Here is a 20,528-nt window from a genome sequence, read left to right as displayed (position 1 = left end):
TTTTCGAGGTATCCCACTGCTAGACCCTTGCTGAGAAGCAAGGACTCGTAAATGTACAGTGACCTTTATGCTTATTCCATAACGATCATGGACACATATATTGTAATGGTGACGGATTACCACTCCTGGGTCAACACATCATCCTGACCTCACTGGCGCAAAGTCAGGTGGTTCTTCGTTGAACAGTCCCTGCTGTGGATTGACACTTTCATAGTCATAGGCCAAGAAACGATGCAAAAGGAACGCACCATTCAGATTGGGAAAGCACCCGCCGTTCGCTTATCTCTCATATGTCCATCCTACTGCCCATCATCCTCGCTCTGTTTCTTGATGGCCATCATCAGTTCATACATCTGCCCGATCTGCTGGTCTATACTCCGGGGGAATATAAGCAAATTCATCAGTAAAAAGCCATGTAAATCGTAGCTAAATTGCAGATAGTGAAAGAAGGGAGGGGGAGGGGGGCGGCATACCGCTCATCTTCTCCACCTTGGCCGGGTCGATCTTCTCGCCCTTCCAGGCCTCGCCTTCGATCTTCTGCGCGTAGAGCTGCCACTCCGTCAGGAAACCAATCTGCAGATGCCACAATAATATTTTCTGGTTAGCAAAGCATTTCCGGCCTTACAAGGATCCCACGCGGGTTCCTTACCATGTGCGCCGGGTTGTCCACGTTCCGGTGCGCGCGGAACTCGGCCTTGATGTACAGGTCGCCCAGGACCCGCATCTCCGAGGGTAGGTGCTTCCGGTGCGCACGCAGCAGCCGTCGGTACAGGGGGATGGGCGGCAGCAGGGCCATCATGGGGGCGGGCTTCAGGGCGTTGGCGCCGCCGGCGGCCGAGGCGGCTTGGGCGAGGTGCCGTATTGATGGCCTCATCTTTTTGTGTGTGTGTGTGTCTGCGTCGGGATAATCTCTCCAATCTGGTGTTTATGGAAGAAGAGAAGCTTGACCCGGAGGAAATATGTCGTTGAATCGATATATGATACACGGGTTTACAATACCACTTATTGGATGTTTCTCTCTTTCTCATGCACGAGACCCATACTGTGTGTAACAAACGTATGGGTGAATGAATCAGCATGTTTTCGGCAATCCAGCGCCCCCAAGTGGGTCAGGTACGGCACAGTGTCCCATCTCACATGCCTATGAGCGCACTGTAACGTCATCGAGATAGTTTAACGATTCCCTGTGGGTAATGCAATTCGCATCGTTCTTCTAATTGTTGCATGGTAAAGTACAAAATGCCATCATAATCCTCATTTTTACAATTCGTCAAATTTTCCTTGGTACGGGGAAAACCCATCTCATCAGCATCGTGCCACTACCCACGGTATGGTATCTCGCTGTTCATCCCTGAACGCCAGCAGGCGTCTGGCATAGGACACCGAGGCCGAGCTGATGGCTGTGTTAATGAATTGATCCCCAACTCTGAGCGTAATGTTGCGGAGAAGGAGGGGAACTCACGATAGGGAGGACGCAGCAGCGGGCGCGCTGGCCGATGGCGGCGCATACTTCGCTGAACTCATCGGCAGTCTCGAACGGGTTTGGAGCTGTGGCGGACGAAAGCACGTTAGTTGGTTGTTGGCGTGTTATTCTCTGATGGGGCTCGGGAGAGGAAGAGGAGGAGGACTAGGGCTAGGAGGTCACTCACGCGAACCGCAATCCAGGTCGGCAACGCCTAGGACGTCGGTGGCGCAGCATTGCTGGCTGCCGTACAGGCCCGTGCAAGGGGTGTACGCCTGGCGGGACTCGAGCTTCTCGGCGGCCGGGGCGGCCAGGGCGAGGCCGGCGAAAGCGGCGGCGGCGACAGCGAAGATCTGCATTTTGACAAGGAGAAGCTTGGGTGTTGTATCGGGAGGCAGAATGAAGTTATTGATGGTGGTTCTTCGGGTCGCTGCTGTCTTCCTCAACACCAGCAGATCTGGACTTTATATACTCTGCATAGTTTCGTATCCCAGGCTGTTAGGCGCCCAGCTTCATGCTCCCACAGCAACACGATTGGGCGCCATGGTCCAATGGTTGGAGAATCGCATGCAGACACAACCCGTTTCCCCGGGTATGAAGGCAAGATCGATCGACTATCCAAGGGGTGCTGCTGGCTCGGCCGGTCATGCATACCGTAGCGGCCGACCGTTGTCGCATTGCCGGGACCTCAGCCCTCGGGGTTGAGAGCCCGATTGAGGAAGGGTCGAGATAACGATGGCATATCTACGCGCTCAGAGAGGGCATGACCTCATTGATGTCCACCGTCCGCATGCCTTTGCTCTTGAAAACACTCCCATGCCACCCTAGATGGTATGATAGATCGATGACTGACGATGAAGAGGCCATGTCGTCTTGGCATACGATACTAACATGCGCTCGGCCGTGGGGTGCGGAGGGAATGCCCCTGAGTAGCGAGCATCAGGTACCAGGGACCGGCCAAGCATCCGAGTTTAGCGCATAACGATCAATTACACGGTTTACCTAGCCCCTATCCCAACCGTTCACCCCGGAGATTCGATTGCTATCATCCCTCAGGAACCAGAGGTGTGTGGTGTGTATGCACCTGATTGTACATTACCATGCTAAATTTGCACTTGCAATCGCTGGAGAAGTTCCGGACTAAAGCGCCCTGCGTCACCTATATAATACGGCCGCATATCGGCAGGGGTGTTCAGTGAAACTGGCCTCCGGGACGGCGAAGGACTGGTGAGCTTGGCCCGCCCAAGGTTACATCCGCGGCCTTGACGGCCAGGTTTTGGTATACCTACCACAACTCTGCCCTTTTTGGATATTCTCAATGGGAAAGGCAAATTTGCATGTGCAATGCAGCTGTTGGCGAGCACATCATCACTTGCGGCCGACTCATCACACCTGCAAGTAAAAGTCCGGAGCTGAAAGCGATGGCCATGGGGGTGGTGGCTTGTCGAAAATTACCGGACATGGCCAAAGAACCGAACCCTATGTAAATAGGTATCAGGTAATGTAGCCTCGGAGGCAATCTCAGCTAATAAGAGACGCATATAGTGATGTATGTCAGATCAGGGGTTGATTCCAACGCGAGGAAGCACACACCCGTCAATAATGATGATATTTGCATGCTATAAATATGTATCTCAAATGAGGCTCTAGGACCGGACATGGAAAATTGGTCGCACCATCACCAGGCTCCAGGTCAAGATAGGTTGCCACTCAGATCACACGTACACCTGCAGCTCAGCCTGCTTAAAGGCTGACCCAACCCCTGTTACTAGACCGTCCGGTCAGCTCCCAGCAAAGCCAATGAGAGAAAGGGTTGCTTGCCCACCTCCCCTCTACACAAGAGCCGAGTATATGTAGACATCGTCTGTGGTTGTTGTGTAAAAACGCCACTACACCCGACGAATCAACCAATCAACCAATCCACCGGTGATTGGTAATAAAAGCCGAAGGCGTGGCACGACATATGCACAGAACTGGGTCTACCCATGGCCGTGTGGCGGTCAAACCATCAGGAATAAGCTGAGGGTTGTTTGATAGCGGCGTTGTCTATAACGGGGCCGGCTAAAGAACCAGCCAACTGGCACACGTACTATACAACACGTGCAACCTGTGTGTCACCAAGCATAGTCCTACACCATTGAGCAACAAAAATGACAGCCAATCTACGAGGAGGAAGCGCCTCCTTCAGATTCGTGAGGGGAAAGGGGGGTTTCACGTGGAAAATCAGAATCAAGGGTAGGTTCGACAGTCATTAGTTCTTTATGTATTGCGAGATGGTTGCCACCTTACGCCTATTTGCTCTTCATAACAGAGTACCGCCACCAACATCGCCGCTTCATAGTCCCATTGCATGCCGACCGTATTAGTATTAAATGCAGTAACGTATGTGCCTATATCAGAGCTGGTCCGGATCGTTGAGGTACCACGTCGAGTCGAACTCGGGGTCGAGCTCCTTGGTGGAGAACCCGTTGCCCAGGTAGGCGAACCGGTTTTGTGAAGGGCTGTCGTAGACGTAGTCCCAGTCCTCGCCGCGGACCTGCTCCAGCATGTGGAAGAAGTGGAGGCGGCTGCCCGGGTGGAGGGCGGTGACAGGCCCGTCCTCCTGCCCGTTCTTGAACCAGGACCGGCCGGAAGACTGCCAGGCCGTCCGCGGCATGAACGCGGCGATGTGCTGGTTGTAGTCGTCTACGGCCGCGTCCGAGGGTACAATGGCCTTGATGCCCTCTTTCTGGCATTTCATGATGATTTTGGTCATATACTTGGCGATGTGCTCGCTCAGGGTGAAGACGCTCCCGTGTCCGATTGGTCCGTTGGGGCCAAGGAAGGCTTTAGGGGTCGTGTTAGTCGTGATATTTCTGCAACAAAGCTGAAACGGACGTAGATCACTTACTAAAGTAGTTGGGCACGCCCGGAAGGGCGCAAGACATGTACGCCTTCGGTGTTTCCGTCCTCAGCCGGTCCTGCATATTACCGGATCTTCCCACGACCGGAAATCGGGGGCAGAACGAGTTGTCAAAGCCCGTAGCACAGATGATAGCGTCGACTTTGACCACTTCTCCCGTATGAAGTTGGATACCCTCAGGCACTATCCTGGATATGCTATTATGGAGTAGTTCGACGTTCGGGGCCCGCAAAGACTCGAGATAGCCTGGTGCAGGCGTGATTCTTCGCGTTCCAAGGGGGAACTTGGGTATCAGCGTCTCGCACAACTGTTTGTCGCCGCCAAGGCATGCTGTCATGTACTGCACGACTTTCTCGGTCGAGAAAGCTTGCATCTTGCCCCCGTTCAGTACCTGGAGTTGCTGTGTTAGGATGCCGCAGGTGATGCCAAAGAGGAGATGGTGGTCCTTACTATTGGGAACGTTCCGTTGATGTCCTTCTCCACGGTCTTGACAAAACGTTTGTAGAGCTCGGGCTGTGACTTGAACTTCTCAATCTGCGCCTGGCTGAAGTTCTCTTTGTCGTCCATCTCGACCTCTCCCAGAACTGTCTTCATCACAGGGCCTCCCAAAACTTTCATAGTCATGATTCGGGGTGGAATGATCCATGTGGGGGTACGGACGCAGTGGTAGAGCTTCTTCACCTCTATGGTAGCGCACGGCATCAGTATCAGTGCGTCTAGAGACCACTCTGGGTGTAGAGGTGTGTGTGGTGGGCATACCTGGTTGTATTGTAGGCACAAGCTGAACGCCGGAAGAGCCATTGCCGATAACTGCAACAGTCTTGCCAGCATGGTCAAAATCCTTGGGCCAGCTGGCGGTGTGGATTAGTTGTCCTTGGAATGTCTGCAGGCCCTCGATATCGGGCCACTTCCAGTTACTGCGTTATCATGGTGGTCAGTTTGTGATCAAAGCATCCCTTGCCGAGCTAGGACCTACTTGAGGATGCCGGAACCGTCGATGATGAAGTTTGCTTCGTCCCGAAACTCCTCCCCAGTTGTTAGGTTCAGGATGCTGAGGTCCCACAGCCCTCTCGCCTCGTCCCACCAAGCCCCTGATACCCGGTGTTGCGTCTTGATGGACTCCCTCATGTTCTCTTCATCACAGATGCGGCATAGGTACTGCCGGATCTCCTCGGCGGGCGCGAAGAAGTTGGACCATTCCGGGTTCGGGCGCCACGAGAACTGATAGTTGTGGCTGGGAACATCGCATCGGCACCCTGGGTATCGGTTCTCGAGCCAGGTGCCACCGACATCATGATTCTTCTCGTATATTACCAGCTCGTAGTCGGTGAGTTGCTTCCGCAGGGTCCTGATCAGGTTGAGTCCACTGGCTCCGGCGCCGATGCCCACGATGCGAACATGTTTGGTACTGCCGATGGGTTTCTCGACGACTGTGTAAGGAGCCCTTGCTGTGTGAGAAGTAGCTCCGTTGGAGGCGCCGTTGGCTTGATGGGATACTCTATGGCGGGTCATGGTCGGCTGAGGATACTGCAAAGGTGGGCTCTCTAGAACTTGGGAGGAAGTCATCGTAGGGGACATGGTGGGACTCTTATAGTCCAAACTGGGGTTCGAAAGCATGGTCGACATGGCGGCGGTATGAATGTGTGCCGTATTGAATGTAAGACAAAGACACGCACCGAGTCGATAACAGTCGGACCCAGTCAACAAACAGGGCAATCACGTATATCAACCTACCATGGAACCCGGCAGCCGCATTCTTCTGCTGAATGCGTGTATGCGGTGCAAGCAAGGATCAACGTACGGCGGCGAATCCTCATTACGAAGGGACACGGCTCACATGCCTTCTACTCTGCCACTACTCACCTATGGAAGGGGATGCTCAGCCGTACCCATATCTACAATAAGTAGGTTAGTAGTCTTTTGCCCTTGCCCGTATCCGAGCCCGGCCGGGTGTTCGCTTATTTCCACACAAGGGAAGGAAGAAGTGCATACCCATTCGCGGCCGACTAGTCCGAATGGCCATGCCTTACTGTATCAAAGTACGAAAAGGACCTTAGATCCTGGTCTTGCCCAGAACCCGGCGCGGCTGCGACCAATGACGGGATGGGGATGCGACGGAATGAGGTTCGCAGCATGTACGGAGGTTCAAGTCGAGTCGTAAACCGGCCAACCAGAAGCATGTCGACCCCACAGTCCACCCAAGCACCAAGACCTTCATCTGGACGGGCAAATCACAGGCGGCGCTGTTGCGAAGCTGAAAGCGGGCCGAGGGTTTTAGCTTGCATGCACGCCATCAACATCAAGCCATAGGTGTACGTCCTTCTTTTGGCCACGGGCAACTCGGCGAAGAAGTTGAGGATGCTCTGGTGATATGCATTTCAACTATAACAGGTCGGCGCTCGGGATCGGGGCTGTTGTGTATCGCACATGCAGACCCTGGAGGTGACTGGACTTTGTTAACGGCAATTGAACTTGCCAATACTTGAGGAACACCATGCATTTTGTGTTCAGGGGTCTGTAGCTCGAACCCGGATTGTTCTCATGGGTCAGCTGCAGTAATAATCTTGAAAAGACTCCTGATACTGGATGCCAGTAAAGCCAACCTGCATTTGTAGGATAGTGATAGACATACTGGTCGCCCGAGTACTTGTGCGTGCCTTTGCGATTTTGGACCAAAACCCAAGATTTTTAGGGACCGATTGGCGGGCGGAAGAAGATTGCAACACAAGGTCGCCCCACTACAATCCTTCACCCCACCATCCGATGATTGATATCAAAATCCTGCAACAATTCGTTCATCGGCCTATCATCCGCGCTATATACCTAGGCAAACAAAGGATTCAAACCCCAGGTCGTACATCATGTCGGGCAACTTCTCCTTCTCCTTCGGCGGCGACGACATAGATGAGGACGAGAAGATAGATACCCCCGCGGGGGTACCCCCAACTGGGGAGGCTGCTGGTGCCGCCGCAGCGCCTACCTCCAGCGCTTTCCCGGTTGCTGGCAAACCACTGCTTCCGGCGACACAACTTGATCTGACGTCCGTACTGGACAGGCTACCTTCTACAATCGCCTATAGCCTTCTAGATGTCGTGCTGGACAGCGGCGAGACCATACAGCTGCCGCGCCGCGAGCTTTGGGATGTCCGAGTTCAGATCATGGCAGAGGACGGCGATAGGGGCGATTCCGAGGCCGGGCTCGGTTCCCACGACGTCAAGACCGGCGTTTACGAGGGTGGTTTCAAAAGCTGGGAGAGCAGTGTGGATCTAGTCAAGGTCCTGGCGGCTCAGTCCAAGTCGTTCCTCAAGCCCGCCGATGCCACCCCGTGTGTTATCGAGGTACGCATCCCCGTAAACTAAGCTATCACATCGAATGGTTGGCGTGCTAACGAAAGACAACTGGCAGCTTGGATGTGGCACAGCGCTTCCTTCGCTGGCTCTTTTCCAATGGGCCATTGAGAATAAGCCAAACACGGAGGGTTGTACACCTATTTCAATCATTCTTGCCGACTACAACTCGGCCGTCCTGGAGCTTGTAACGTTACCCAACTTTCTCATAGCTTGGGTGCGCCAGCAAGCTTCTGAGGGTTCCAGTGTTTCAGTAGATGCACTGGCATCCGAAGGAGAGCTGGAAATAACCCAGGAGCTTATCGTTGGGTTCGAACGGTATCTGGCCGAACGCCAAATCAACCTGGATCTGTTTTCTGGTGCTTGGTCTCCTGAGTTGGTTGGGCTCATGTCCAAGCCTACCGAGACAACAGTCACCCCCAGCGGTTCCAAGCAGACAACCATTATAATAGGCGCCGAAACCATCTACTCACCGTTTGCTCTCCAGTCCTTTACCGAGACCACTATTGCGCTCATGGAGCAGCAGAAAGCCCTCCAGAACACTGCAGAGTTGTTGGTAGGCGCAAAGAAACTCTACTTCGGCGTTGGAGGTTCACTCGACGACTTCGTCTCCAAGGCTAGAGAGCGAGGCGCGAACGTCGAACACGTTCGCGAAGAGACTGAAGGTGTCCGGAGGGGCGTAGTCAGATGTGTTCTTCCCTAAGGAGCCCAGCCTGCCAAGCCCCCTGGCAGCCCAGGGCTGATCGATGTTCCAACCTCGCCCGCGTGGTGGGCATCCTGAGAATATGAGACCATCTATCATCGACGAGAGCGATGAGGTTTATATGTCGGCCAATTTCGTTTGCCAACGAGGCTGTCGAGTTGATGCATTGTCGACCTGAGATGCAATTCTGCCAAGCCCCTTTCGATGAATGGCTGCGTAGCCAGTGTGTCGACACCTGGGCTGCGTAGTACGACCACAATATACAAGCGACAAATTCCGCCTTTCGGATTGGTCGGATCGATCATGCGTCTTGGTGTCCGCGTCGGAGATCGAAGACTCTGGAAGCCATTCAACGGACTATCTGAGCCAGTGTGCTTGACGCCCCCTACGGCCGGGTCCATAGGCCAGAGACATTTCGGTGGGGAAGCGGGCTCTGTTCAGCTGTATGTGTTTCTCGGTGCCCGGGGGGGCAAATCCTCTTGATATGGCCTCATGACAAGCCACGGTCTTAAACGCCCAGCACTGTAGCTGATCTGATTGATAGTCGGCCGCCACCAGCTGAAAAGCTCGAGCGCAACGGGAATACCTGAACAGAAAGCTTGAATCCATTTATCAGAGTTCACCATCAATTAACAACCTTGATTTGCTGAATCGCGTAAATTGCCGACGCGTATCGGCCCCTTGCCATTGGTCTCTTTCCAGATCAGTTGCCCTCAGCTCAAGCCTTGGCTGTAAGCCATCAAAAAGAATGAGCGGTGGGGAGAGCAGCCGCAAGCGCAACGGTCTCAGCGGCGCTTTTATTTTTGGTCCCCTCCGGTGATCGAGATATCTACTGGATATATGTATGTATGTCTCTCAAGCCTCGTCACGCATCCATACATACGTTGACCGCTGGCGCTGGCATGCTCCGTACACTGCCGGCAGATACAGAGGGAAATCTCCGGGGAAGACCCATTGCCTGCCCATGGGTCTACTTTTGTGCCCACGCGCCTACTTTTTTGTATGCAATTCGGCGGGTTATGCCCGATGCAGGGCGATGCTAGCGCCACCGAATCATCAATGTTGTGGATTAAAAATCCGCAACGTGGTTTTAGGCGAAATTGCGAACGACGACGCCAGCGCGGCGCAATCATACTGTACATAAGTAGGCATGGTAAGTATATGTATTTATGTACTTACATAGAGACGCGCAGCCTCATCTCATCCACACCGCATTGTAATGTAATGCACCGTCGCACTGCAGCCGGCCATCGAAGAAAAAACCCGCTCGATGGATATCTGAACAACAACCCGCTTGCCGCCGCCCACCCATCAATCATCAATGCATTGGTGATTAGACAAGGACGACACAGACACACCAGATCTCAATGGCATCTCCGAAGGGGGGTCGCTTCCCCATAGTCATCGTGATGGGAGAATTGAATATGTATGCGAATGCGGGCGCTTTGACACCTGACAATGGTCACCTGCATGTACGTTGCGTTGCATGTACGAGGAAGCTGGAGGTTAAATTCCTGCATACATACGTATTTCCAGGCACATATGTCAGATTGACATGCCTCATCGTCGGCGCCAACATCGATGGAAGCCTTGGAAGGCCCGATCTCACGTCTCTGTCATCCAGGAGTATTCGTTTAGATCTTCGAGCGAGGTTCAGGTGTGTGTGTGTGCCTGCATCGCGGCGGCACATCAATAAGAACACGAGGTAAGCGGCAGCAGTGGTGTGTAAGTAAGCGCCTTTGCCTCTTGTTCGTCCGAGCTGTCTATTGGTAGAGAATGTCAGATTTCTTGGTCAGATGTCAGATAGCCTAGGCCATCCTTCGAATCTTGGCATAGCTGTTCGCATATGGCCCGATCCCATCTTGACAGATCCAGAACCGGCTCCATTGGGAGTTGGCACGCTGGTAGTCTGCCCGCCGAGCGTGACGGGAGAGTGGGCTGTCTCTTGGTTGGCCGGGAAAGGATGGAGCTGGGCATAACTCTCCTCCCTGCCTCCCCCAGCTTGTTCCTGGCCTACTAGTGCTATGGACGGGCTAAGAAATTCCCGTTGGTTTCCCCTTCGGCGTCATCGCCCATCGATCAACCACACAGCTGAGCTGACAAGCGAGCAAGCCCTGCGGAAGCAAGGGAGGAATTGCGCTGCATTCGCTCTAGGTAGGTCGACAGGCTAGAAGGACCGTCGCATGACCTGCTTGGTCTAGGGCGAAATGGCCAATCAAAGACGCCTATCTCAAATAATACTGCTTAATTGCAAGATTTCAGGGGAAGCCGGCTGGAATGGAGTTCTAGGCCGGTGGCGCTTCCTAATCGGGCAGGACGGGGCACGCTAGGCTGGGTTCGCGCATGCAAGGCCAGGCTTATGTACTCCAGGTCTTGCTGCTAGAAGGGCACTAGGCAAGCTGTAATGTTAGATATGTCCAATGTATTGATGGAGTGTACAACAGCGCACAACGTCTCTGGCTGCTGGGCATCTGGTACCTGACCTGATCTGGGGCGGGCTGCTGCTGCTGCTTGCTGCTCTTGTACTATCGAGAAACGGGGCGGGCCCTGCCATTGATTGATGCCAACTTTTTTCTCATTTGTTTCTTTTCCCTTTCCCCCCAATGCTGCTCCTGGGCCAACAAGGTTCGATTGAATGCTATGTTATTGGTCCATGCCGAATTATTGCGACATAATGTACCTACATACCTATCCCCTCCGGGCTCCCCCTTCTGCCCCCAGACCATGAAGACCACCTGCAGATAGAGACTACCGGGGAGGTAGCAATGCGCGCGGGCTCGGGTCGACTGGAGCGCCATGGACCAGGCCGCTTCTGGTCAGTACAGGCCCATAGGCCAAGGCATTGTAATTCGGTACATCCCTTGTAATTAAACTTGATGAGAATACTACGTGATCTAAGGCAAGGCAAGGCATGGTACATGCATACTCGCTAGGGTGTAGAGTGTTGTAGGGTCAATGTGTGTGGGTTGGGAAGAGGAACTGGGACGACTTCGCGATTGATAGATAAACCCTCGCCCTTCCCCCCATCCCAAGATTTGTTTTGTCTCATCCACCCAGATCTAAAAGTAATAGATTCTACCATCACGGTCGTTTAATAATTCCACAGTCGTCTGTCATTTCCACTCACTACCAACTATACAAATTTCTAATACCAACGCGCCTTCCACAGCCAGTAAGTCAAGCCTGCTTCCCATCGTGATATCCTCTCCCACACACTCTCTCTCCCTCGCCCTACCTGCCTGTCTGTCTACTATTCGCGACTGGCGCCTACCTTGCCATCTTTCTTCCACCACCCCCGTCAAAACCAAGAGGCGCATCGCACGTTTTGGACATGACAGGGTGCCAAAGTTGTTTCGCATCACCCGACTCTCACCCCACCCATACACTCACTTTACATACCCTCACCCGTTCTTCATCTTCCACTTCTTCGTTAAGCCGGCACAACAGTCGTTGACTTTCTGTAACCACTAGCTCTCATCTTCTCTACCCTCTTTCGATCACCAAACAACCAAACAAACAACCACCACCACCAAACCGCCAAAATGCAGTTCTTCATTGCCCCCGCTCTGTTCGCCGCCCTGGTTGCCGCCAAGGCCTCGTTCACCAACACCGACTTCAGCGTCCAGGAGGGCAAGCCCTTCAAGCTCACCTGGAGCGGCGCCAGCGGCCCCGTCAGCATCCTCCTCAAGAGCGGTCCTTCCGGCAACCTGAAGACCGTCTCTACCCTCACCTGTAAGTCACTCCTCCCCGCTGCCAATGGGCTTTCTTTCCACGAGAGATGAAACTAACGCAACGCAGCCGGTGCTACTGGATCTGAGTTCACCTGGACTCCTGACAACTCTCTCCCCAAGGACACCTACGCCTTCGAGATCAACGACGGCACTGAGCCCAACTACAGCTCTCAGTTCCCTCTTGGTAGCGGCGCTGCTGCTCCTTCCAGCTCCGATGCTACCACCGCCGTCAGCGTGACCAGCACCGCTGCTAAGTCCAGCTACGCCGTCTCGACCATGGTGTCCAGCACCGTCACCGCCGCCAGCTCTTCCGCTGCCGCCAGCTCCTCGGCCTCGTCTGCTGCCTCTGCCTCGATGTCCGCCTCTGCGTCCGTCTCGGCCTCTGCCAGCGCCTCCGCCAGCAAGTGTAAGTTTTTGATTCCTCCAGTCTTTGCCCAACCCAAGGAACATGTCACTAATAGAGATCCATACAGCTTCCGCCTCTGCCAGCAAGTCCGCATCTTCGTCTGCTGCCGCTACCCCTACCACGCTCCCCAACACCAACGGTGCTGGCAGCGCTTTCGCCCCCGTCGCCCTCCTGGCCGGCGCCCTGGCGATGGTTATGTAAATTTGGATCAACTAGCATTGACATGATGGCTTGATCTTGGGGTACCGTTCTTGCGTACATGCATCTTTTCTTCACACTGTACATATTGCTCAACTACGGTAATCACACACCAAGAATTGTGTGTGATTGACCCACGAGTCACGTATTGTATTATCAATACTTAATGAGAACGCAATGAACTGTACTTCTTCTTTTTCTTGCCCCTGCAGAAATCTTCACTTCGCCTCGCGTGTGTGTGACCTTTATGTGTGTGCATTGTCGTATCCAAAGTGGATGCAGGCCCCATCCCTGGACCGGATCGGTCACGGCATCCTGCGAAATGCGCATGGATAGCCTCCTGACCTGCTACACGACCCCCGTTTTAGAAAGATGCTCTAAAAATGATGACAGGTAACGGCGCGTTGCGGTAGCACCCACTACCCACTCGAAAAAGAAGAAAAATAGTTTGCTTGTGTCGTGTATTAACAGAATGGGGTAGATGGCCTTGTGCACGCGGGCTGCTGCAGGAGCAGACAGAAGTCGGATGCGGTGGAAAACTTTACAAGGTTCCTTGCCGATGCTGTGCGGCATGGGTGATGGGGGCAGTGCGACCGACGTACATATGAAACCCCCCAGAACTGCGAGCTATGAGGTAAGGTCGCTGCAGTAGCCGTTGCTGATCGATGTTTGCTCGTCAGATTTACGACCGGATCGAAGTAAAGAGGGTGATTGTCGTGGGTGGTCGAAGAGCTTGCCGGCTTGCCGTCTCGGATCCCGGGGCGCCCGCGCAAGCTACTTGACATGGTCACTGTCGCTGCCAGCAAGCAGGCCAGGTGGTCCCGGGCACGTCGCGCATCAGCTTTCTCTACGGAGGTTTTCGAGCAGATGTTGGTATATTCATATGACGGGAAGTCATGGCCCGCGCATAAGGTGGGTGGAGTTGATAGTCGTCAGATATCGCGGGGAGACGATGAATGGGTCTGGGGTTCGGTCGACCTACCCGACGACCAACCGACTTACTGTATTGCGTGGTCGTGGGGTTAGGTATGGAGCCTCAACAGCCGCAAGTGCTTACTGCTGATGGTAGATGGATCGAGTTTATCCAATACCTACATGTTATACGCCCTCGCTCCTCTTTTGCACAATCGAACCCCGTAACGGTCGCCCGTAATGTTAAAAGGTTATGCTTGAGCCCCGTCTCTCTGGCCCGTGTGCTCGTATCGTATCGGCCCCGTATGCCTTATTGAGGACGGACCGCCCGGCCGCCGGGGCCATTAATGCGTGCCCTATTCTTTCTACGGCTTATTAGGTTAGCAGTTGGGTCGGTGGCTTTATGTTCGCTTTCATAAGAGAGGTTCTATGTATGTAACATGATTTGTTGATCTGATGCGGCTAACTTGTACACACATATGTCCAATAATCTGCTGCGGGGCACCACCACGTTCTGGACTGCGGCCTTGGTTGCATTTCGTCGGCCTATGTAGATACACCTCTCCTTTTCTTCATTGGCTGGAGTCAGTATTGTGTCTTCGTGCCGGTCATTCGCTTCGGTTTGTGATGCTTCATTGTGTCCTCCGTGGTACTTCAGCCGGTTAGCCTGATTTCTCGAAACAGTTCTGTGGCTGTAAGAACAAGACCGGTGGTGAGATTCAAGCAGTGAGTGACATACAAATCTGACCGTGTAATAATACCGTCCATCGCCCATCGCAAGAACCTAAAGCTCCCTCTTGTGTCGTGACTCATTTTATTGTCTACGTAGACTAAATATATACTGCGAAATTCAGCAAAAGCTGATCCTGAAGATAGTGTAACTATTACTATCCACCCATGCCGGACCGACAAGAACCCCCCTCTATCCGAGGAGACCTACGTTTCGTTGTTATACACAAGAGAGAGACTGAGCGCGCTCTTGGATGCGTTTATACTCCATGCTGAATGTACCCATCGATCGACCCAACGCCCAAAGCCATGCAAAGATTCCCCATGTAATAGTGTAACTCATCTATCCCAGAACAAAAGCACTTGCAACTTCTCCTTTCCGCAAAAATTACAACTTGGCCTTGATGGCTTGGGACTTTCCGTCCTCGGACACAACGACCACAATCACGCAGATGTCGTCGATTTTGCCGCCGTGCCAATCCTCGCCTGGGTAGTATTTCTGGACCTCCTTCGCGAAGGGCCCGTCGAGCCGCTGGTCCATGCTGGCTCTCTTCGCCGTGGCTGTGACGTCGATGGCGATGGCGCTTTGTAGTGTGGCGGCGACCTTCTGTGCCGAGTCTGCATCGGACTCATGGGCTTCCACGTAGGGCCCAAGGTCGTCGACCACGCGGATGCCGCCGTCTGTCGCCTTCCATGCGCCGCTGCCGGTCATGATCCGGCTTGCGATCCGTAGCACATCCTGGTCGAACAAATTGTCCCAGAGCCCGTCGCTAGCGAACACCAGGACGTCACCGTGCCTCAGCTCGTGCGCGGTCACGTCGGCGTCCTTGGGGTAGTCGCATAGCTGGGCACCTCCGAACGCGGCGGCGCGGGCGAGCATACTCGGCGGGATGATGGACAGTTGGTAGGGGTGTTGAAGGCGTGCGTCTGGGCTTCGGACGAGTGGTGGACGCCGTTGAGCCGCAGGTGCACGAATCCCGAGTCGCCCAGGTTCGCCACGTCCATGACGCCGTCTTCGGAGACGATGGCCACGCAGGCCGTGCTGCCTCCGGCCGGGATGCTCTTGTCGTGGCACACGTCGTCGTATCCTTTCTGCATCAGGGCCTTGGCGGTCAGGGGCCTGTCGGGTTTCGATTCGTAGGCCGCCAGCGCCATGTAGTCGCAGAAGCTGTGAGAGAAATCGGCAGGGTCGACACCACTCTCCTCCCAGCCGCCGACACCGTCCGCTACACCAAAGGCGACGTCGTTGGTGTCACCCTTACGGGCTATGAAGAAGGCATCTTGCCCGCTCGCAGGTCGCTTCGACTTGGGGCGTTTTATCTGGGGTTGCACCCGGTGAAAGGGGTTGAATTGAAAGACGTTGGAGTTGGGATCGAATCGTTTCCCCTTGCCGCTAAAAGATGCCGCCGCGTGGTATGTGAATTTTTGCATGGGGTTGGGTTCCATGCTTTGCGATTGTCGAGGTAGTAGCGTTGTGAAATATCGACCGCCATGGCCTGCCCGATAGGACGATATGGCTCGAGGGGCGTAGGGCAGCGATTGGCCTCGAGAACACACTATATGTTGGTTTAAGATCAGTCAGCCCAGCCGATGCAGGTGAAGACACCGCTTGCCAATTGCGCGAGCAATTGCGTGGACTCACATTGCGCGAATAGCCTCATTTGAGGTAGCAGCAGTCGTGATGACGTCGAGGCCATGTCTTCGGGTGTCTGCGGGAAGAAGGATAGGGATGGTGGGATCCCCGGCAACTATATGAGATTCTTTTCAAAGAGGCATAATAACGGACACAAATCAAGGGGAGAAGCGCAGGACAATTGAGGAACGAAGAAATAGTAGAAAAAAAGGGCTCCTCTAATTAATCTCTATTACCAGTGTCATCAGCGAGTAGAATAAACATCACTAATAGCTGGGCCAAGTGAAAAGTTACTGGCCCATATCAATCCATATCTGATCTGATCTGGTTCTGGGGCGGCTCGCTCTGGCTTTGCTGGGTTCCTGGCTTTTGCTGGGCTTTCTGTTCCCATCATTGTGCCTTATCCTTATCGCGCCTTTTCACGGCCTAGGGAATTGATTGTGGCCAGGGATGGTTTTCTCGGCTGCCATCCGCTGTAGGTCGGCTGGTCGGTGCTAAAAGGCTTGGAGCCAGTGACCAGTGCCAGAAGCTCCCAGTGGAGGGTTTTTAAGTGGAAATGGCCGACATGATGTTGATTGATTGACCTCGCAGGAGAGATCGGCCCAGCACGTTGTATTAAGAACCGAAGCTACCATGGTCGGACAATTCACGCCCTTGGCATCTTCAGAGTAGGTATCTGAGTGTTTACAAAGAGAAGAGAGGGAAAAAAAAGAAGTAACAACAATAAAGACGAAGTTTGCAAAACAAAAGGCAGACGCATTATGCAGATGCACGCACATTCGCTGGACAGACACAGGGTGATGGCGGAACTCTGCAGCCAAGGCCTGGTCAGTTAAAGTATGGCCAGCTTATAAAGGCTCGCTCCTGATTGGCCGAGAGAGCCGAGGGAATAGCTCGGGTTCCTTTCACGGGTCACGCTTGAATTGGATGATGATGAAGACATCTTCTCCAAACAAAATACCATAGACGACTTTCACAGTCTCTTGCCACCAAGACGCCCTAAAGCCGTCGCAACCTAGATTCGCGCCTTAATTGGTCGGCTTTTACTTATACCTCGCGGGCATCCAATCCTCTCCCCGTCTTTTTCTCAATTGTCTCAAGCGTCTTGGAATAGAAGCCCCCTGTCTTGCAGTTTTCCCTCCACGGTTCAATTCAAATTCGCCCACAATGGCAGCTCTCCGCTCTTCGTCCCGGCTCTTGGCCACCGCATCGCGGTCCGCCTTCAAGCCCGCCGTCTTCACCCGCTCCATGGCCACGGTCGGCGATGCCACCAACAACGCCGAACCCAAGAACAGCGACGCCTCCAAGATGAAGAAGTTCCAGATCTACCGATGGAACCCCGACCAGCCCACCGAGAAGCCCAAGATGCAGACCTACGAGCTGGACCTCAACAAGACCGGACCCATGGTGCTGGATGCTCTGGTCCGAATCAAGAACGAGATCGATCCCACTCTGACCTTCCGCCGAAGCTGCCGAGAGGGTATCTGCGGTAGCTGTGCCATGAACATCAACGGCACCAACACCCTGGCTTGCTTGTGTATGTTGGAATAACCTATTGGCTTGGCAGGCATATTGCGTGCCTGTGCCTATCCAAGATCGACATGACAGGGTTTACTAACCAAGATTGCAGGCCGAATCCCCACCGACACCCAGGACATGAAGGTTTACCCTCTGCCTCACACCTACGTCGTCAAGGATCTGGTCCCCGATTTGACGCACTTCTACAAGCAATACAAGTCCATCAAGCCTTACCTTCAGCGCGATACCCCGTCTCCCGACGGCAAGGAGTACCGACAGACCAAGGAGGACCGACGCAAGCTCGATGGTCTGTACGAGTGCATTCTCTGCGCCTGCTGCTCGACATCTTGCCCCTCGTACTGGTGGAACTCGGAGGAGTACCTCGGACCTGCCATCCTGCTTCAGTCATACCGATGGATCATCGACTCGCGTGACGAGCGCCTCAGCGAGCGAAAGGCCGCCCTCGACAACTCGATGAGCCTGTACCGATGCCACACCATCCTCAACTGCACGAGGACCTGCCCCAAGGGCCTGAACCCCGGTCTGGCCATTGCCGAAATCAAGAAGGAGATGTCGTTTTAAATTAGGAGGTGATAGTGTATCTGGAGATTGATATCCAAATTTAAGGCTTATGGTGGAGCTGAAGGGCGAGGAGGGGGGAGAGAGGAAGAGACGACTGTACCAATTCTCTACGAGTTACGGTCCGCCACCGGAATTATGTCTGGTATGGCCGTGTTTCTTTGTGTTTTGAGCATGGATGGAGTTCAAGTGTCACATTAAAGTAACCAATACAGCAAATGAACTAAATTCTAACTTCATTGATCTCAATCTCAATATCTCGAATTTTGCGGCATGTTCCTCAACTTCAAACACCAGATACGCCCTCTACTGCATCGTTAAGGAGGGAGATGCAGAGTGTTACGAAAACCCCAACACGAGACCAACTAACCATCCGGCAGAATCCAACACCTAAATATCAACCAGCTTCTCAACAGGCGCCGTGATGTCCTCGGCCATGTCTTGCTTCTTGCTTGCAGGTGTCTGTTGCACCCCCAGCTCGCGATCCCCATGCCCAGCACTACTGCTGCTACCGCTGTGACTTCCGTCGCTCTCGTCACCGCTCTCGACGCTGGCCAGCCGTCCAAGCCGTTCCTCCATGGTGATTGGCTTCTCACTGTTGGCAGTATGAGCAACAGTAGAAGGAGAAGAAGGGACGCGGTCATTTGCGACGGCAACGCGGCTGCTGCTGCTACCATCACGTGTCTTGGGATGGCTGCTGCTGCTTAACTTGCGCCGAGATGCAGTAGTAGCATTGCTGCTGCTGCCTCCACCTCCGCCGCCGCCGCCGCCACCACCACCTTCTTCACCCAGCACCACGGTCGTCGTCATAAGGTCCACCGCCGACGAGGAGGCTTTCTTTCCGTGACCCTTGTTAGCGCGGCGTGAACCGTTGTTGTTGTGGTTCTTTTGGTGCTGCTGCATGTCGCGCGCCATCTCGATCGCGGCCTTGTACCAATTGGGCAGGTCGGCCAGCCCGACCTCGCGCAGACCCTCGTGCGTCTGCGGCATCTCGTGCTCGTACCGGCACTCCGGGCCGTACTTGCAGGAGCCGTGGTGGCACCAGTGGCGGCAGTGGACGATGGCGCGCAGGTGGCGCGCCGACTGCGATTTGTGCTGATGATTAGGCAATGCGTGTGTCTGCTGCTGCGGGTGCGAGGGCGAATAGAGGGGGTAGCAGCTTGCCGGGACCGGGGCCGAACTGATGGCGGAGAGTAGGCGCGAGGCTGGGTGGTGGGCCGGCGGTGCGGGTTCGCCGCGGGCGTGGCGGAGTAGAGGGTATGGGTTGATGGGCACGGCGGGTGGCAGCGGCGGCGGGGAGGGGAGGCGCGGGTGTAGGGCTATGGCGGCAGATCTGGCCGTGGTAGTGGAGGTGCTGTCGCCGCCTCTACCCGGCTTGCTGCTGCTGCTGCTGGCAGTCTCGGTCTTGGAGACTTTGGCGGCCTTCTCCTTTCCCTTCTTCGTCATCGTCGACGTCTTCATGCCGCGGACGTTGCTGGGAGCCGTCTCGGTAGAAGAAGAAGAATACGAGGCGGTGTCGGACGAGCTGTTCAAGGCACTGCTGGTGCTGTCGTCGAGGTAATTCAGGTTGCTGCCGCGGCGGCGCTCGTGGGATCCGTTGACGACCGTCACCATGTCGCCGTGTTTCTTTTGGGCATGCTTGCTGTCGCTGACGCTGCCAAATAGGCCTGTATCAAAGGAATCAACGGATGCGCTGTTGTTCTTGCCGTCTCTGGCCTCGCTTCCGGATCTGCGCTTGAGGGCAGAAGTAGCAGAAGGAGTAGAAGTAGTAGAAGATGTGACGAAGCGCACGTCCTGGTGCAGGCGCACCTCATAGTAGTGCTGCCCGTCTAGCTCTTGGACGACGGGGCCCAGGTTATGCAGGCCCATGGTCTGCTCGACGGAGAGCTCGCGAGGCACGCCGGCGATGTCGATCCACTCGGGCAGCTGGTCGACGGCGATCAGGGGCACCATGGGGCCCGGCATGGTGACGGTGCCCGAGGCCGTGTGCTTGGTGATCGGTGGCCGGACGAGGAAGTGCCGAGGGAACGGGTGGACGGCGTGGTAGGGCGGCGGTCGGAGCAGGCGCGGGCTGCTGCCTCCGCCTGTGTGTACGCTTCGCTGCAGGTGCGTGGTAGTCATTGTTTCGGTGGTGTCTGATGATGTGTCAGACGCGTTGTTGTTGTTGTCCCCTCCTTTGTCTGGGACGGGACGTAGAGGCTTCGAGGAGGAAGCTGAAGTATCAGAACGTGAGAGCGACAATTTTTGTTTCTTGGAGATTTTTGATGGAGCAGGTGCAGGAGTCGAAGTCTTCCTCTTCTTGTTTCCTTCATGCCGTTGTTTCTTGCGAGCGGTACGATTCTTCTTTCTCAAGCGAGACGCCATGATACCGAAGTGATATACTGCGTCCGGGAAATCCCTTGGTTGGA

At 54.4% G+C, this 20,528-nt stretch overlaps 8 protein-coding genes across 8 annotated transcripts; 3 read left to right on the top strand and 5 right to left on the bottom strand.

Annotated features, from left to right (window-relative positions):
• Positions 1 to 299: 299 nt before the first annotated feature.
• Positions 300 to 874, bottom strand: PG985_007181 (ACN9-domain-containing protein; the record flags this gene model as incomplete). The annotated part of the gene is made up of 3 exons (XM_066826950.1): positions 300 to 370; positions 474 to 573; positions 650 to 874. 3 exons carry the CDS (start codon positions 872 to 874, stop codon positions 300 to 302), a joined length of 396 nt encoding a protein of 131 aa, XP_066684625.1.
• A 471-nt stretch (positions 875 to 1,345) lies between these two features.
• On the bottom strand, positions 1,346 to 1,821 carry PG985_007180 (Cerato-ulmin hydrophobin family; the record flags this gene model as incomplete). Its single annotated transcript, XM_066826949.1, has 3 exons — positions 1,346 to 1,393; positions 1,463 to 1,548; positions 1,650 to 1,821. The coding sequence occupies 3 exons, from the start codon at positions 1,819 to 1,821 to the stop codon at positions 1,346 to 1,348; spliced, it is 306 nt and encodes a 101-aa protein (XP_066684624.1).
• Positions 1,822 to 3,857: 2,036 nt separating this feature from the next.
• Positions 3,858 to 5,990, bottom strand: PG985_007179 (dimethylaniline monooxygenase; the record flags this gene model as incomplete). The annotated part of the gene is made up of 5 exons (XM_066826948.1): positions 3,858 to 4,288; positions 4,353 to 4,755; positions 4,815 to 5,047; positions 5,124 to 5,281; positions 5,341 to 5,990. The coding sequence occupies 5 exons, from the start codon at positions 5,988 to 5,990 to the stop codon at positions 3,858 to 3,860; spliced, it is 1,875 nt and encodes a 624-aa protein (XP_066684623.1).
• Positions 5,991 to 7,225: 1,235 nt separating this feature from the next.
• Positions 7,226 to 8,414, top strand: PG985_007178 (uncharacterized protein; the record flags this gene model as incomplete). Its single annotated transcript, XM_066826947.1, has 2 exons — positions 7,226 to 7,702; positions 7,770 to 8,414. The coding sequence occupies 2 exons, from the start codon at positions 7,226 to 7,228 to the stop codon at positions 8,412 to 8,414; spliced, it is 1,122 nt and encodes a 373-aa protein (XP_066684622.1).
• A 3,542-nt stretch (positions 8,415 to 11,956) lies between these two features.
• PG985_007177 (uncharacterized protein) lies at positions 11,957 to 12,752 on the top strand (the record flags this gene model as incomplete). Its single annotated transcript, XM_066826946.1, has 3 exons — positions 11,957 to 12,146; positions 12,213 to 12,551; positions 12,619 to 12,752. The coding sequence occupies 3 exons, from the start codon at positions 11,957 to 11,959 to the stop codon at positions 12,750 to 12,752; spliced, it is 663 nt and encodes a 220-aa protein (XP_066684621.1).
• A 2,026-nt stretch (positions 12,753 to 14,778) lies between these two features.
• Positions 14,779 to 15,836, bottom strand: PG985_007176 (uncharacterized protein; the record flags this gene model as incomplete). Its single annotated transcript, XM_066826945.1, has 2 exons — positions 14,779 to 15,234; positions 15,273 to 15,836. The coding sequence occupies 2 exons, from the start codon at positions 15,834 to 15,836 to the stop codon at positions 14,779 to 14,781; spliced, it is 1,020 nt and encodes a 339-aa protein (XP_066684620.1).
• Positions 15,837 to 17,190: 1,354 nt separating this feature from the next.
• On the top strand, positions 17,191 to 18,123 carry PG985_007175 (succinate dehydrogenase iron-sulfur subunit- mitochondrial; the record flags this gene model as incomplete). The annotated part of the gene is made up of 2 exons (XM_066826944.1): positions 17,191 to 17,560; positions 17,654 to 18,123. 2 exons carry the CDS (start codon positions 17,191 to 17,193, stop codon positions 18,121 to 18,123), a joined length of 840 nt encoding a protein of 279 aa, XP_066684619.1.
• Positions 18,124 to 18,510: 387 nt separating this feature from the next.
• PG985_007174 (uncharacterized protein) lies at positions 18,511 to 20,241 on the bottom strand (the record flags this gene model as incomplete). The annotated part of the gene is made up of 1 exon (XM_066826943.1): positions 18,511 to 20,241. The coding sequence occupies one exon, from the start codon at positions 20,239 to 20,241 to the stop codon at positions 18,511 to 18,513; it is 1,731 nt and encodes a 576-aa protein (XP_066684618.1).
• Positions 20,242 to 20,528: the final 287 nt, after the last annotated feature.

This window comes from Apiospora marii (genome assembly GCF_038362585.1).
Source record: "Apiospora marii strain CBS 49790 chromosome Unknown utg000004l_segment0_segment1, whole genome shotgun sequence".
In the NCBI taxonomy this organism is placed as follows: Eukaryota; Fungi; Ascomycota; class Sordariomycetes; order Amphisphaeriales; family Apiosporaceae; genus Apiospora; species Apiospora marii.
This window is presented reverse-complemented; position numbering and strand designations above follow the sequence as displayed.